The sequence below is a fragment of the Lepisosteus platostomus genome, chromosome 10, assembly GCF_059453375.1.
Source record: "Lepisosteus platostomus isolate fLepPlt1 chromosome 10, fLepPlt1.hap1, whole genome shotgun sequence".
Lineage (NCBI taxonomy): Eukaryota > Metazoa > Chordata > Actinopteri > Semionotiformes > Lepisosteidae > Lepisosteus > Lepisosteus platostomus.
In genome coordinates, this window is record NC_142620.1 from 54,415,294 (window position 1) to 54,430,383 (window position 15,090).

General features: G+C 46.8%; 1 protein-coding gene across 1 annotated transcript; it reads left to right on the top strand.

The window, feature by feature from the left end:
* The first annotated feature begins 1,614 nt into the window (after positions 1–1,614).
* On the top strand, positions 1,615–12,900 carry atp1b4 (ATPase Na+/K+ transporting family member beta 4). The gene is made up of 9 exons (XM_088597371.1): positions 1,615–1,962; positions 2,224–2,293; positions 5,385–5,607; positions 8,174–8,302; positions 8,706–8,810; positions 9,012–9,214; positions 10,305–10,361; positions 10,565–10,657; positions 11,119–12,900. The coding sequence occupies exons 2-9, from the start codon at positions 2,228–2,230 to the stop codon at positions 11,278–11,280; spliced, it is 1,038 nt and encodes a 345-aa protein (XP_088453497.1). The 5' UTR covers positions 1,615–1,962; positions 2,224–2,227; the 3' UTR covers positions 11,281–12,900.
* Positions 12,901–15,090: the final 2,190 nt, after the last annotated feature.

Below are 15,090 nucleotides of genomic sequence, written 5' to 3' on the forward strand. Positions count from 1 at the left end.
GTACGAGTGCAGGGACCGACCATTGCAACAGCGATGACGATGGCAGGAAGATAGAGATAGTGATGCTGGAGAAGTCCGGTGTTGGCTGAGCAATTAGGCGCAGGCGTCCCCTGCAGCCCGCGAGTTAACGTTATACTACAAGAGAAGGTTGTGTTACATTCCAGCCATGCCTGAAGCCAGCGCCGATAGCAGCCCAGCAGGCGCCTGCGGTGTGGGCCTTTGATGGTCGCGTATCGCCCGGCCAGCCGGGGACCAGGCGATAGCGGGGTGCTGACGGTGCGCGACACGGAGCCGTGTTTGCAGAACAGGGCAGCGGCTGTTGGCGCAGCGAGCCCGAGGAACACTAGAGGGCAGGCACGCCCTGTGTCTGGCGGCCATCCCCACGAAAAGGTTCGCCCATAGCCGCGAGAGAGCGCCGAGGAGGCGCGCGGAGGACTGTCACAGTCTGGATGAATGAGTACTGTCTTATCGTACAGTCGTAGTGCAAGTTGTTCATGAGGACATGTACACATTTCCCTACACATCTCAGAAACCCATTAATTATCCGCAACGCATCCTGACTCATTGTTGCAGTGCGTTTTGTTCTCAAAATAACTTTAGACCTCATTGATGTGGGTATTTATTGACGATGTTGATTCCTGTCATTTTTTTCCACAGTCATAAACCAGCCTGTTTAATGTTGTAATGCATTTACAACGTTTGGTAGCGCAGTAATTCTAATAATTACTGTGCACTTTACAATTATGAATTACAATTATTGGGTCGAATGGCCAGCCTCTTGTTGGTAACTTTTTATGTTCTATACAGAGGATTGTACACCAACTAAATCTCTCTTGGGCGAAAAAAAAAACATGATTTGGATTATTAAACATCTAGTTTAAATTTCTCATATAACTCATATGAACGTAAAGATCATAAAGATAAGTTGGAAGAAACAATATATAGCTCTTTGCAAAAGTCACAATACTTAATACACAATTCACAATATTTAATTATATAATTATATAACAATAATTAACTCTTTGGTCGCTAAATGACACGAGAATACATTTCAGTCACACACAAAAAAATGTCTTTCAGTAAAACAGACATTTCTAGAGGTTTTTACAGTGCTCCTGAAAGATGAAAACATAAGGACAGCGCAGGCCCCTGAAAGCAGATAAGACGATCCAAACAAATCAGGCGCTCAAGGGTGTGTTACGCCTTTCAGGAGAACATTCCCCCCTTTTTAAAATTAAAGAAAAATCAAAGCTGCAAATCAATTAGCAGCGCAAATCTCCCTGGGCATTCGGGTCGGGGGGACTCTTCGCTCACAGAGGCCTCCTCACGGTGAATTCACGGCGGGACTGTGCTGGACGTGGGCAGAGGCGCCCGAGGGCCACCTGCACACACGCGCCCAAGACACCCTCCTGCTCATTTGGTGTCTGAGAAGGAAGCCCGTTCCGTTTTATATTTAGGCAGGAAAACTGACCAAGCAAGTTCAAGCGCACGGCCAAGTCTGAGCCAGGAAGATAAAAATAGAAACCGAGCCCGGTCCGAGAGTTTTGCCCTGTGTCCAACTTGGGGCCCGCGCTGATTGACAAGAGCATATTGACTGGGGCTAAAAAAAATCTTATCTTTTACACCAACAGCTCTACTACCGCCAGAACTCGGGAGACAAAAGAGTTCGCCGTGCGTGTCTTGAATACTGTGGAGCGGAGGAAACTGCGCAGCGGCCAAAAACTCCTCTGGGATTAAAAAAAAAAGGCTCTCACGCTTCCCTCCCAGTCCCCTGCTTCGACGAGAATCCATTCACTGCGATGTCTGCCTAGCGGGGAAGAGGACTCCTTCAACAAGCGCGCGTCGCAGGCGGCTCGACTCTCCGATGAAAGCAGAAGTTATTTTCTGACCAACTCAGAGGCTAACAAGGGTTAAGTAGAGCTCAAGACTCCAAGGCAGCGTCCCTGCTCAAGACACCTCGAGGTATCGCGTCTTCTTCAATTATTGCAACCTTTAGTGGCCCGTAGACCTAAATAAAACGAGCAAATTCGAATCTTTACGCGCATCGTGCTTTAAAAAGCTAGGCGCTCTTTTAATCGGCCTGCCGATACATCACTTTCTGATGCATTTAAATTTAGATTCTCGGGCTTTGAAGCCTGGGTGTCAAGCGATAGCAGGGCTGCTTTATTATCCGGGGAGAGCTGTAGATGTGATTGGCTTAATAAGTACTTTTTTCCGCTCTAGAATCATGGAGCCGGATACCACCGCGGGCGGGGCGGAGGAGCAGCACCATGGAAACTACCTCCCGAAAGCGGTGAGCTTTTCTTGGGGGTAACTGGGGGCACTGGGCAGCGCTAGCCTTCACGCTGGGGCAGAAACACACACACACACCACAGGTGCCCCGGTCAGCGGACTGGGTCACCGAAAGCCACCGACCTCTTTGTGCTAAAGCCGGCGGCCGAAGTTTGCGCTCGCAGCTGATAGATGGGTTTTCCGAGGAAACACGAACGGTCGTGCCGGAGGCGATCGCTAATCGCCGTGAAATGGCAGCAGAAACGGCGCAAAATGTGCTGTTGGTATATCCGTTCTATACAATACACGAGCAGTTTATATTTTATGTGCTTTACGTTTATTTTTTTAAAAAACACGCTATCTTAGCTCAGATGAATGATGTTTGGCAAACTCCTGGCAGAAAGCGGTAAAGACTTTTGAGCTACTTAAACACTTCAAGAATGACATTACCGGGAGCCTCCTTCTGAGAACAGGCTCGGTCAATTTTTCCCTGTTGGCGGAATTTTGGAATGTAGTTAAGAACTCGGTCCGCTCGGTGGAATCTTCACAAAGTGTTTTTCGACAGTGAAAATACTTGTGCGGTATATATAGATAGAGAGAGAGAGCTAGGCAGTGGAAAGATGGTTTCAAAATTATTTTTAATGTCCCTGGATGCAGTTACGAGAAAATTAACGTGATGACGTTTTGGATTAAGTGTTAATCCGAGAAGGGTTCATCTGTGTCCTCTTCCTTTGAGATCCATAGCCGTGGAGTAACGGTAACTCTAAACCAAGATGTATGTATTACTTTCTTAAAAGTGTTTGTGTGGGTCTGTTGATCCAACATGAAAGCGTGTGGGGAGACAGTTTGGCCTGCCAGCGTTTGTCCCAGGTAACCTGCACGGGCACACAAACAGAAACCCTTATCCGAATTTTTCCACATTTTAAAAGTGTTGCATTTAGCCGCCCTCTATTGACTCGCTGAATTCACACACTGTATGTCTGGTTACTGAAAAAAAAACAACAGTTTTGCAATAACGGTACACTCATTCTAAAAACGACCCGAAGGATGGGAGTTATGTTAGATTGTAGCCTCTGTAGTAGCTGTGATGTGGAGTTCTGCTCGCAGTGCTTGCTGCTCAGGCTGCACTGTCGCTGCTCCGCTGAGGGGTGATGTGCAGACCAATGGCTCAAGGTGCTGGTGCACACAGGTGCTCTCTTCCTCTGCAGACAACAGAAGGAGATAAAAGTGCAAAAGAGTGGGTTAGAGCCACTGATTTCCACTCCCAATGTCCCAAATGCATTTAACAGGATTGAGAGGGAGGAAAGTATTTTTTAAATGATAAAAATATCTGATCAGTGACTTCAGGATTAAAGCCTTTGTGTCTCCTTTTTGGTTTGCTAAATTCCCTCTGCTGACACAATGCTTTAAGAGTGTTCCTCCCCCCTCGTAAATAAACTCATTTCAATGAAGCCCCAGGAATTGTGCACGGGGCAGGGCTACAGACTTTAATCTCCTGGCTTGGCGACAGACCTGATCTAATTATCGTGATAATAAGATCTTCATTGAACCCAAACTGAGAGGACTGTGTTTACTGCGCTATTTCATCTACATCCTCCAGACCAAGGACTGGTGCCCGGCTGCATGGTCAAAGTTTGTAACAAATCACAAGAGAACATCTGGCTCAATCAGTGATCTTTGGCTTTCCTGAGCCCAGAGGACTAAATTCACAGCAAGAGAGATTTCTTGAAAGTCCCCTTACAGTTAAAAATCATTACAGTGCCCCCATAACATTTATACTTGTATCATTAGAATTGAAAATGCAAACAGCTTATTTAAGTGGAACTAAGGAAATATTCATACAACATATTGTTAAACAGGCACACCTGTCAAGTAAAAGAGTAAGGATTTCTCCCGTAAATTCACTATAATCAGAGACTCCTGTTTTCTCTTCAGGTAGATTATTATGCGACTGAAGAGAGTAATGAGCGACTAATATTTTAGAATTTTATCATTTCAACACTGAAAAAGCTCATTAGAACTGTCCTTGTTTCTTTATTTCTAATTAATGTTATTTGATTTAGTTTTTCTCTTTTTTGGTGCACTTATGTTTTTACCTTGTAAATTGCCCCAAACACTGTTTGGTGTACATGGGCACTGAAATAATTCCTTGTTGTAGACCAAATATATCCATGCCTTTCAGAACTTCTGAAGATGTGCATTGAAATGGTCACTGGTATAGCAGTAATCTATGTTTGCCTTAATAGTTAATAATTAACCATTCTGATAAGCCTTTTCATCACTATCTGTTGTCAAGAGAAACCCAGGGAACATCTTCAGATAACCTGGGATTTTTGTTGTGCATCGCTGAGTTACAGATAGAGAGGATTTTCTCATGACTCTGCAGCAATCAGTGTCTCCTAGCTAGCCGTGAAATGTTTGTGTTCTGGTTACAGTAAATGAGCACTGTTCCTCTCAAGGACAATGAGACACAATCTCTGTTCTGGAAAAAGAGAAGATTTTTACATCAAATTTCACAGCTGTATGAAAAGTCTTTTTGTTTCAGAGATGTACATTGAGATACATGTTGCCCGTGCCTTATCTGACCTAATGCGCTGGTCACTCCTGCCTCTGATGAATACTTGACAGGGGGGTTTCCACTGGCAGGCCTGCAGCTCTTCCTGTGGCTACAGAATGGGACAAATCAGGCAATATTAGTATATTCTTCCTTCAGAGTATAGAAAAACACAGCAGTTGTCAACGCAGGCTTGTTCTCCTTCTAGGAAGACCCCCATTGATATTGTAACACACATTCAAAGGGCTTTATTTACGTGACCGAGCAATTGCAGTGTCGCCAAAGCAGTAAGAATGAGCAAACATTTACAAATATTTAGAACAAAGACATAGTTTTTGTTCTATTTCTATTTATAGTTTTTGAACATAGTTTTTGTTCTATTGTTCTATTTATACGCATCAATTTCCCTACGGGATTAATAAAGTATTATCTATAGTATTATTGGAGAGGCTCACTGTTTGATGCTCAGGCTGGGCCACAGCTCTGGAGAGTTTTCTCCGCCCTGCCGCAGCGGGAGCGGGAATTCTGGGAGATGACGTGTTGTTGGCCACTCTCCCAGGCAGGTGAGACGGAGGCCCAGCAGGAGCCGGCTGCGGCAGAAGGCTCTGAGGAAGAGGAGGAGGAGTCCGAGGAGGAGTCAGATGATGAAGAGCCTGGTTTCGAGAGGTGGAAGCCGAAGCCAAAGCCGAAGAAGACCTGTAAGGAGGTCATGGCGGATCTGAAGAAGTATCTCTGGAACCCCGAAACCAGGGAGTTTATGGGACGGTCTGGAAAAAGCTGGAGTAAGTGGTGAAGGAGCTTAGTCTGTCAGGAGTAAGGAGATTGATGAGACCTGAGTGTCAGGGGTCAAGAGACAGAATCTCATTTTGTCTTAAATAATGTTGCAGTGTAACTATGTTGCATTAAGCACAGTGATGGTTGCAACATATTCTGTTTACTTTCAGCAGGTGAAACGTACAGAAAAAAACAGAAAACTGAGATGCTATAATGGTTCAGATAATACTGAAGCTTACAAAGTATGACCAATCCCACAGGACACACAGTACAGAATACTTTCAGTATGACAGTGTGATTATATTAATTGGTCACATTGGAGAGAACAGAACAGTCTTCCTTTCAAAGGCTTGTGTCCTGGTACTGTCAACATGTTTTCAGGAGGTTTCTTCTCAGAGCTCATTTGTTCAGACTAACCAAGGGCAGGTTCCTGATCTCTGCTAGCAGTTAGAACTGCGGTTTGGGATTTCAGCACCACATTTAAGCACCCTGTGCTTCAGGTACCATCTCTCTTCCACAGCCTGTAATTTTCTGGACACAGCCCAGATCTCTGCATCTGGAGTCTGACTCTTCAAGTGGATGACACAATTCGCCCGTGATTTTCTGTGCGTTTTTTTTTTTTTGTGTTGTTAGGGCAGTTGGTGGAAGGTATGGAGATGCAGTGATCGTTATCATCCAGTTTTTTTCCTTTTTTGGCTGCACTGCGCCCACTTTAGTCTGTATCGTGCAAGTAACATGAAGTCACTGTTTATGTAGGTGTGCAGATAGCACGCTTCTCCTCTGTGGAACATGGACAGTCCTGGGAAAACATCCTCCCCAACAGAGCTTTCCAGCCATCTGTCCTCCTGCCAGGACTCACATTTCTCGGGCAGCTCTACTGTCTTCTTTCCTGCTTTCCTGAAGCTTGGCGGAGCCTCAGGGCATTACACACATTTCACACATGTCCGCCGAGACCAGCGGCGGCACTGGTCACCATGGCGATGCACAGCGAGCGTGGTTCATCTCGGCGAAGCCCATTCACCGCTAAAGGGTGAAGGTTCACAGAAGTATAAGACCTGGAAGGCATTCATTTACTTCTGTGAACATTTCTTATACTTGCATGATAAAGCAGCACATTTTGTTGTTGTTTTGTTGTTATTCTGGGTTTCGATCAATTAACAATCCACAAGATGGGAAAGGGGATAATTACTTTCCTGGGAGGGACTTGCAGACCACGTTGTGTTAGTACTTTCACGGCTAACATACACTTCCTTTTTCCTGTGCGCATGCACCAGCTAATATCCGTACGTATACATGCATTATCCAGATCACTACGGTCCATCCCAGCGGTTCCGCCCCCCGTGAGGGATCAGTGTCTCTCCCTGACAGGAGCACATGCTCAAAGGAAGCCTGTGAGGGAGTTTCCCCTGGGGCTGTGCTTGATTGTCTGGGGAGAGGACCCCATCGCCGACCCTTCAGCTGCTGAGCGGTGAAACTCAGAGGGGTCAGTGAGCGCAGCATTAAAACTGGAGCTAGAAGGCTTCACTGCGAAGCTGCTGAAAAGCACTGTGTGTCCCTTTAAGAGAGCTGGTTGAAAAGGAGGACAATACCCCAGTGGAGTGATCCCAGTTCCATGGAGCTGGCCGGCTCTGTGGCTGCGAAAGACTGTCTGTCTAATAGCAACCGGAGGTTCACTGTGTTCCTGAGTGAAAGGACAGCTGGGAAAATTCTCACTGAGCTCAAACAGAAACTCCTTTGTCAATCCGGGACCCAGTGCTGGCTGCAAGCAGCCCTTCTAACTGCACGCTGAAATAGCCTGCACAGCAGCTAAAGCCACTCAGTGTTGTTCAAGCGCAAACGTACCTTGATTAGGAGTCAATGGAGTTTCAATGGGAGATTAACAAGCCCAAAGACTCACATTCCATTATTTCTTTATTTTTCACACATGACAGGCAGCCGAAGTTTATCATTAGCAGATAAAAATGGATTTCCCCCCATCTGTCTGATGTTATGTGTGTACTCTTGCAGCCTCTCTGCTGGGATATAAATATTTCTTTTTTTACAGCCCTTGACTGAGGAAAATCTAGTGTTTTGTCACCTGCAGATATCAGCTGGTTTTGTAACGTCTGCTCTAAGATCCTGTGCAAGTAAAGTCATTTCAAAGCAGTGAGACAGAGGCTGAAATGAGCGTACTTGCAGTCAGTACTGGCGGATCTCACTGCCTGTACAGGAGTGTACAGCGGTCTGGCCGGGCAGCACACTGTGTATCCCTGCAATGAGATCAGCTGCCAGCTGGACCGGGACAGAGTCAGAGGTCAGACTGTATCACACAGTGTCAGATTATGTGGTGCAAGTTCAGTTCCAAAGAGTGATGCAATCCCAGTCCATGGGCTGTGAGCTGCAGGAAGGCTCGTGACGAAGAGGAGAAGTCGCAAGGTGTCTGATTGCTGATGACCCTTAATGGATCTATCCAGCCCATCCACATCCCGGAGAACCGATATAGCAGGAGCCCTGGCTGGGCTGCGGTCAGACTGGCTGGGGGTTTATCCTGGGGATGCTCGGGCACCTGTGACCTTGCTCACCTCTCTGTTTCAGGCCTCATTATCCTCTTCTACCTGGCTCTGTACTCCTTCCTGGCCGCCATGTTTGCAGCCTGCATGTGCGGCCTGTTGTGGAGCATCAGCCCGTACAATCCCACCTACAGCGACAGAGTGGTCCCGCCAGGTGAGAGCCCCTGTCCCAGTGCTCCACAGTCCTGCTGTCCCTCTGTCCTACTGTCCCACTGTCCTTCTGCCCCAGTGCCCCACTGTCCTGCTGTCCCACAGTCCCACTGCTCCACTGTCCCTCTGTCCTACTGTCCCACTGTCCTTCTGCCCCAGTGCCCCACTGTCCTGCTGTCCCTCTGTCCTACTGCCCCACTGTCCTGCTGTCCCACAGTCCCACTGCTCCACTGTCCCTCTGTTCTACTGTCCCACTGTCCTTCTGCCCCAGTGCCCCACTGTCCTGCTGTCCCACAGTCCCACTGCTCCGCTGTCCCGCTACCCCGCAGTCCCTGCGCCCTGGTCAGTCGGTGTGCAGGCCGTGACCCGCGGCTGCAGGTCCTGACTGTGTGCACGTTGCCCGGCAGGCATGATGATGTCGCCCAGCCTGAACGGCTTCGACATCTCCTTCAACGCCTCGGACCGCAGCTCCTGGGAGAAGTACACGGAGGCCCTGCAGTCCTACCTGAGACGTGAGCGAGTCTGTCTGCGCCGCGGGCGGGAGTTACTGGAAACAAGGATATCTGAAGCATTTAGAGCCAAAACGTTCTCAGACTGTGTTCATTAAATCGGGACTGGAGGGCTTTGGTGTCGAAACTGCTTCCCAGTCGTCTTAGAAAAGGTTTGTGCTTCGTTTACCGAGTCCCGTGTCAAGCAACTATTTTTTTTTACAGCGTATAACGACAGCCTTCAGGAGGAGAGGAATATCGATTGCCGTGATAAAGAAGACTACTTCAGGCAGGACTTTCAGCCAGAGAGCGCTGAGCGCAAAGCCTGCTGGTTCAAAAGGTCCTGGTTGAAAGAGTGCTCGGGCGTCCAGGATCCCGACTTCGGCTACTCTCAGGGAAAACCTTGCGTTGTGCTCAAGATGAACCGGGTAGGTAAGGCGAGACGCCACACGGGGGCGCAACTGCGCGCTTCAAAGCAGAGCTGGAGCCGAAATCCTTTCAAAACGTTTTATTTTAAGTTTGTGTCAACCTTCCTTTGCGTCATCTGTGACACACAGCTTTAGCACAGCCCACCGGGGAAGGAAAAGTTTATGACCAAACTTGTAGACTATTTTAGTGCAAGAGACTAATATCTGTGTTTTGTAATAAAGCCCTTTAACAGCGGCGGTTTTCCCAAGCTGTTTTGTAAGCGCACAGTGGCATCTATTGGCTGTAACTAGAACCGCGTCCCCTTTTCCTGGCTCGCTGCCGTGGGTCATTGCTGTGCGTCAGTTTCTCGACCTGCGACCTGCAGATCCCGGCTTCCTGCTGTTGAGAACGTTTGGCTGAGAACATGCCTCCCTTTCGATTCCCATTCCTTGTGTAATGTGCTCCTTTTTCAACTAAACAAAAACAAACTTTGTAGAAAACGCTACAAAGCCTTGTGCCAGATGTCTCTCGCTGCCAGAGGCAGGCTCACCTGTTCTTGGCATCTGTTTTGTAAGCACACGGCATTCAGACTTTGAATTATAACACGAAGCAGCCTGTGTTTTGAGCACCTGATCAGCTGGAGTCTTAAATGCTTTAATATGGTAAAGTGGTTACTACGTTATAGTATGTAGAAGAGCAGACAGCCACCAACAAACAATTAAAAGCAATTTTACTGCCATCAGTTTGATCGCCTAAACCCCCTTGTTTACTGTTATGATGTTCACATTTTCAATTTATTCATTAGCAGTATTCCTGCTAGAAAAATCATGGAAATAATGTGTGGAAATAATATGGAACTAAATCTCAGGGCTTAAAAGGCTGTGCCTGTTGGAGCTTGGCTTGAAATAATACCTCAGTCACCAGCATAGTCAGACTCGAGCACCTGCCTGTCCCATCTCAGGCTGTAGGGGGTTTATTACCTGGGCAGTATGAATAACAACTAATGTTTATGTGAAACACTAAATGCATTTGATCATGTATGAGAACCTTTTCCTTATGCTCCGGAGGCTCTTGACATTTCTTTCCGTCTCTCTCTGTGTCTTCGATCAGATCCTGGGCTACCTGCCTGGAGAAGGCACTGCTATCAACGTGACATGCCATGCTCAGGTACCCATCATCCTCTCGTTCCCAAGTCTGTCGTCTCCGGGCTCCGGAGTTTAACCTTTTGGGCTGTTTACTGGCGGGTATTTAGGGTTGAGGGGGGTCAGTTGTGTTTGCAGTGGGTCTGTCTGTGATGAGCTGCAGCACAGCAGCAGGAAACCCTCCTGCTCTGCAGCCGTTCTCCGGTAACACAGCGCTCGTCATTTCAGAAAGGTGGACCAGAAAACCTTGGAGACATACAGTTCTATCCCGACAACGTCTTCAGCAAGAAGTACTACCCTTACTATGGGAAACTGAGACATGTGAGTATGCTGGTAGTGTGTTTTCTTTTCACCTTATAATTAGGTTTGCTGGCTCTATCTTTCGTGAATTAATATACAGGATTAAGAAAGCAAATTCTTTTACTGGAGACATAATTTCCTGCGAATCGTCTTTATTTATGTGATTGACCACTTCCGTGCACAAACACAGACACCAGCGTCTGGGAGGAAGAGGAGTGCCCTCTAGCAGTCTCTAGGACAGCGGTGGTAGATGTGTGCGGCCTGAATGAATGACACCCTGGCTGAATGAATGACTTCCCCTATGAACAAATGTTGAAGTTTGTTTCTTTATCGTATCCGTATTGGAGCATACGTGCAAATAAGTGCATATGACAAACAAACCGGACCCTGAACTCTGAACCCTGAACTCTGAACCCTGAACTCTGAACTCTGAACCCTGAACTCTGCTCCCGATGGTTGACATCCTCTGCGTTCTGCCCCAGGTGAACTACACATCCCCGCTGGTGGCGGTGCAGCTCCCCAGCGTGCAGCTGGACATCCCGCTGACGGTGCAGTGCAAGCTCAACGGCAAGGGCATCATCAACGACTCCCCGTACGACCGCTTCCTGGGCAGGATCACCTTCACGCTCAGGGTCGGGGCCTGAGGACGCGGGGCTCTCCAGGCGGCTAGGGCTGGCAGGGGGTCTCTGGGGGGAGGGGGGGGGGGCCGAGGCAGGAGGGGGCGGGGATCTCCTGCAAGCGAATCGCCGTCGATATCTGGAGCCGTAGCGCAGAGAACGCTGGATGTGTCGAACCCTCTCTGTGAAAGCCGGGGTTACAGAAATAACATAGCCGTGTCCTTGTCACACACACCACCACCCCCGGCAACAGAATGACGCCGTCAGCAGTGGTAATACGTTAACAGAAGCTGTATTTGTCGGTGACTTGTATCCACAGATAATCCTTATAGGAAACACTAAGCACACGGTCAGCAGAGATAGAGTCAGGGCGATTGACCACTGTAGATCTAACAGCATTCCCGCACAGCCAGATCTAGTCAGGTACACACACATAGATGTCGAGGTTGTTCTTTGACCACTTATCACGTGATTTTATGAACGAGGGAATGACACTCTATTAGAAAAAAAACGAAGAATAATATTCACACGTCACCATCATCACCATAACAATTTTAAATCGTATTGAGCACATAGCCGGGAGAATATTGAAAGTCTAGTTATGCGTCACTTGATTTAATGTAACATATTGTGTTCTTATGTTATTCCTGTCCACCACTATGGCCTTTGGATCAAAATCACTACCTGGATTTGATGGAGGAGCGAGGTAATTTAATGTTACAACCACTAGGAGATCAAATGAATTACAAAACAACTCAATCAGAATTCCTTTTCCATTTCTGCATATTTACCTATAACCTAACCTACCTTCTTCTTTGCCCACAAGTAGCAAGCAGAAGGAAGAGAATTCAACGGAGACTAAGTCTGTCATCTGTAGACGTATTGAGCTTAACAGTAGTTTCCCAGTGTCACTTTTAGCTTTAACCCTGAGGATGGTCATTGTTTGTCATGTGTTGTGTTGCCTTCTCTTGAACAAAATTGAAATAATTAAGGTAGTGTAATTATACAACACTATATTTCGACATTGAAAATCTACATTTGGCTTTTTCTCAGCTACAGAACCAGTAACGTGCCTTTGTTTCATAGCAGAAAAGGGACAAGTGATGCCTAGACCCGTAAACAACTGTTGTTACAGGTTTTAGATCATTCTGACCAGTAAATCCTATATAATAACTTGTTTTCATTGTAGCAGTATTTTGCTTGAATGCAAAATCTAGCCATATTATTTTCAATTCATATTTGTATTAATTCTTAACATTTTGTGACAGCAACAAACTTTATCACTAGGAAGATTAAAATTTGAAATTCAATTGACTGTAGTAGATGTTACTATTGTCTAGCCCTTATTTTGAGACTTTTTCTGGATTTTACAAAATTCACTTTTAAATTATTTATTTGCCTTGATTTATTAATTAACTTTTGATTTGAGTTTTTAATGTGATATGGCTGTCTAGAGAGTCTATTAATCGAAAAAGCCATATGTGAAATCACAAGCTCAGAGCAGGTTGAGAATGACTGATTCAGTGCATGCACTAAAATTATGGTGAGAGAGAATTGTCATTTTATATATACAGTATATATTTAAATAGCCATAACGTTGTTATAGCAATTCAAAGTGTTGAACTAAATAAACTAATTTAAAAACCACATTTCTGCTTTTAACTGCTTTCTGTGAAATATCAGAATGATGTAGTAGGTTTATAATGTGAGCCACATTCGAGGACTTGCACAGAGCCACTGAATTTACTTTCCATAAAAAAGCCAATTGTATATCACATGCACGTGCCAAAACAGTTTAAAAGATGTAGTAAGTTGTATAGATCACAGTGTTTGGCTATTATAGGTCAGAACTATATTCATTATTGCTCGTCTACGTGAATTTCATAATTCGATTGGTGCGGTTTTGAATTTAATGTATATGGTAGGAAAACATTAAGATTCCTCACAGGAACAGAGCAGTGGACCAGCTCACGGAGGTACCCAAGGCTGGGGAACTCAGGCCCGTATGAAGTCACAATTTACATTTCTGGTGTCATTTCCCCCGAGCGCTTCTGCGTATAGCTCCTAACTCGTCTTCGTGCTTGAACGAGTTCAGACTCGTGGGCGGAATGCAAAGCGATTCATTCAGCACTCTGATCCCAAGATTCCGTGAAGATGCGGGAGGCGAGGTGAGTGCTTTACCCCACCAGCCCAGCGGTGAGTAAATTCTAATTGTATTACTAAATTCCGATTCTAATCTCGACTCCCGTTTCTACAGCAGTTCACTGGCGCATCTGGCGGAGCACTCTGAATGAAGGATACGACGGCAGTCTGAATCCCAGAGCCCTCAACATAACTTCCACGCAACCATTGCGCTTGACTCATTCCCTTTCGGGTCTTTACGAACTGTATACTGTATTATACATGTCCGTACCGATAGGAAAACATCTAACAACGGCGAATGGACGGCCTATCTGAAAGTTGCAATTCCAAATGTAAAGACAGAGACAATCCCCGCTTCAGAAGAGTCCTCCGGCTGTGGTGTGTAGTGCATAGCTTATCTATAGGTCGTGACGTGGCAGGAGGGGTGCACTATGCGCTAATTCCCTGGACAGATGCATCGCCGGTTTCGGCGCTCGGACCCGTGCCGCTCCGGCTCCTCTCCTGGCTGTTCAGACAGCGTGGCTGGAGCGAGTGCTGAAGCGCCAGCGGCCGGCACAGGGCGCAGGCGCGGTCCGGGCCCGGAGACCTGCGGCAACAGGCTCGTCCGCAGAGCTTCGGCACCGTGGACGCTGTATCCCGTCTCCAGCGGACTGGGGAATACTCCCTTCAGGTGGGATGAGTTTGGGTTTGGGCAGTGTTGGGGTTGGCTACGGGTTTGGGTTTGGGTTGTGTATTTTCTAGGCTTGGGACCAGTGTGGCTAGCTGGCCCAAGATCAGCCGCAGTGTCCAGACCTGTCCTCCAAATGACAGTACCAAGTTGGACAATAATTGTTTGCTAAACGGAAGATGTTGCTTAACTACATCATTGGGTAGTTAAAATGATATAGTTACGAGAAAAAAAAATGTCATCTGGAATATTCTGCATCTGCACTGTTTCTTGATTTTATGGGTCTTGTTTCAGAATTAGCTGTGCTGCACAACTGGAGGCTGTCCTCAGTTAATTGATGCATCCTCCTAAATCGCCTTGGCTCTTTGCAAGAAGTTAAAAACGTAGGATCAGCTGTTCTGCTCGTTGGGATCCTTGGTTGACGATAAGAAAACAAACCAACTATGTCATCCTGCTTCGCTCACATGCTAAATTATTTCAGTTTAGAGGCTGGACTTGAGTCCTGTCCTGTCTCCACGGAAAAAGCAGTTGGGATTAAAGGCCATCCTGGGGGCCAGACAGGTATGGGCAGTGAACTGGGTTCCAGTTCTAGTTGTAACTTAGTAGTCTTAATAGTTAGTAGTAGACTTGGTAGTCAACCGTTTTGACAGGTACCACGCCTGTTTTTCTATCCAATGGGAAGTCCCGCCCCCCCACCTGAGCCAATGGCACGGTGTTGCTGTGACCAAAATTTCTCCCACTGTTGCTACTCGGTCGTATATAATTTTAGCAGTGTAGACTTGTATGAAGAGTAAGCGAGCACACCCGAAGAGGATTCCAGTGTGCTCTACTCTAGTCCCGGGGGGTCGGGGAGAGCCTGGTCAGGGCTGAGCGACCCCGGGGTGGTCGTGCCAGGGCGGGTGTCTGTCAGACGCGAGCCCTTTCCCATTCTCGCAAACGCCCACACATCAAATAGTTACTTAATCGCACCGCTCGCTCATCACCGCACCTTCGGCTTCCCCGAGCACTGAAGGGGCCGTTACCACCAC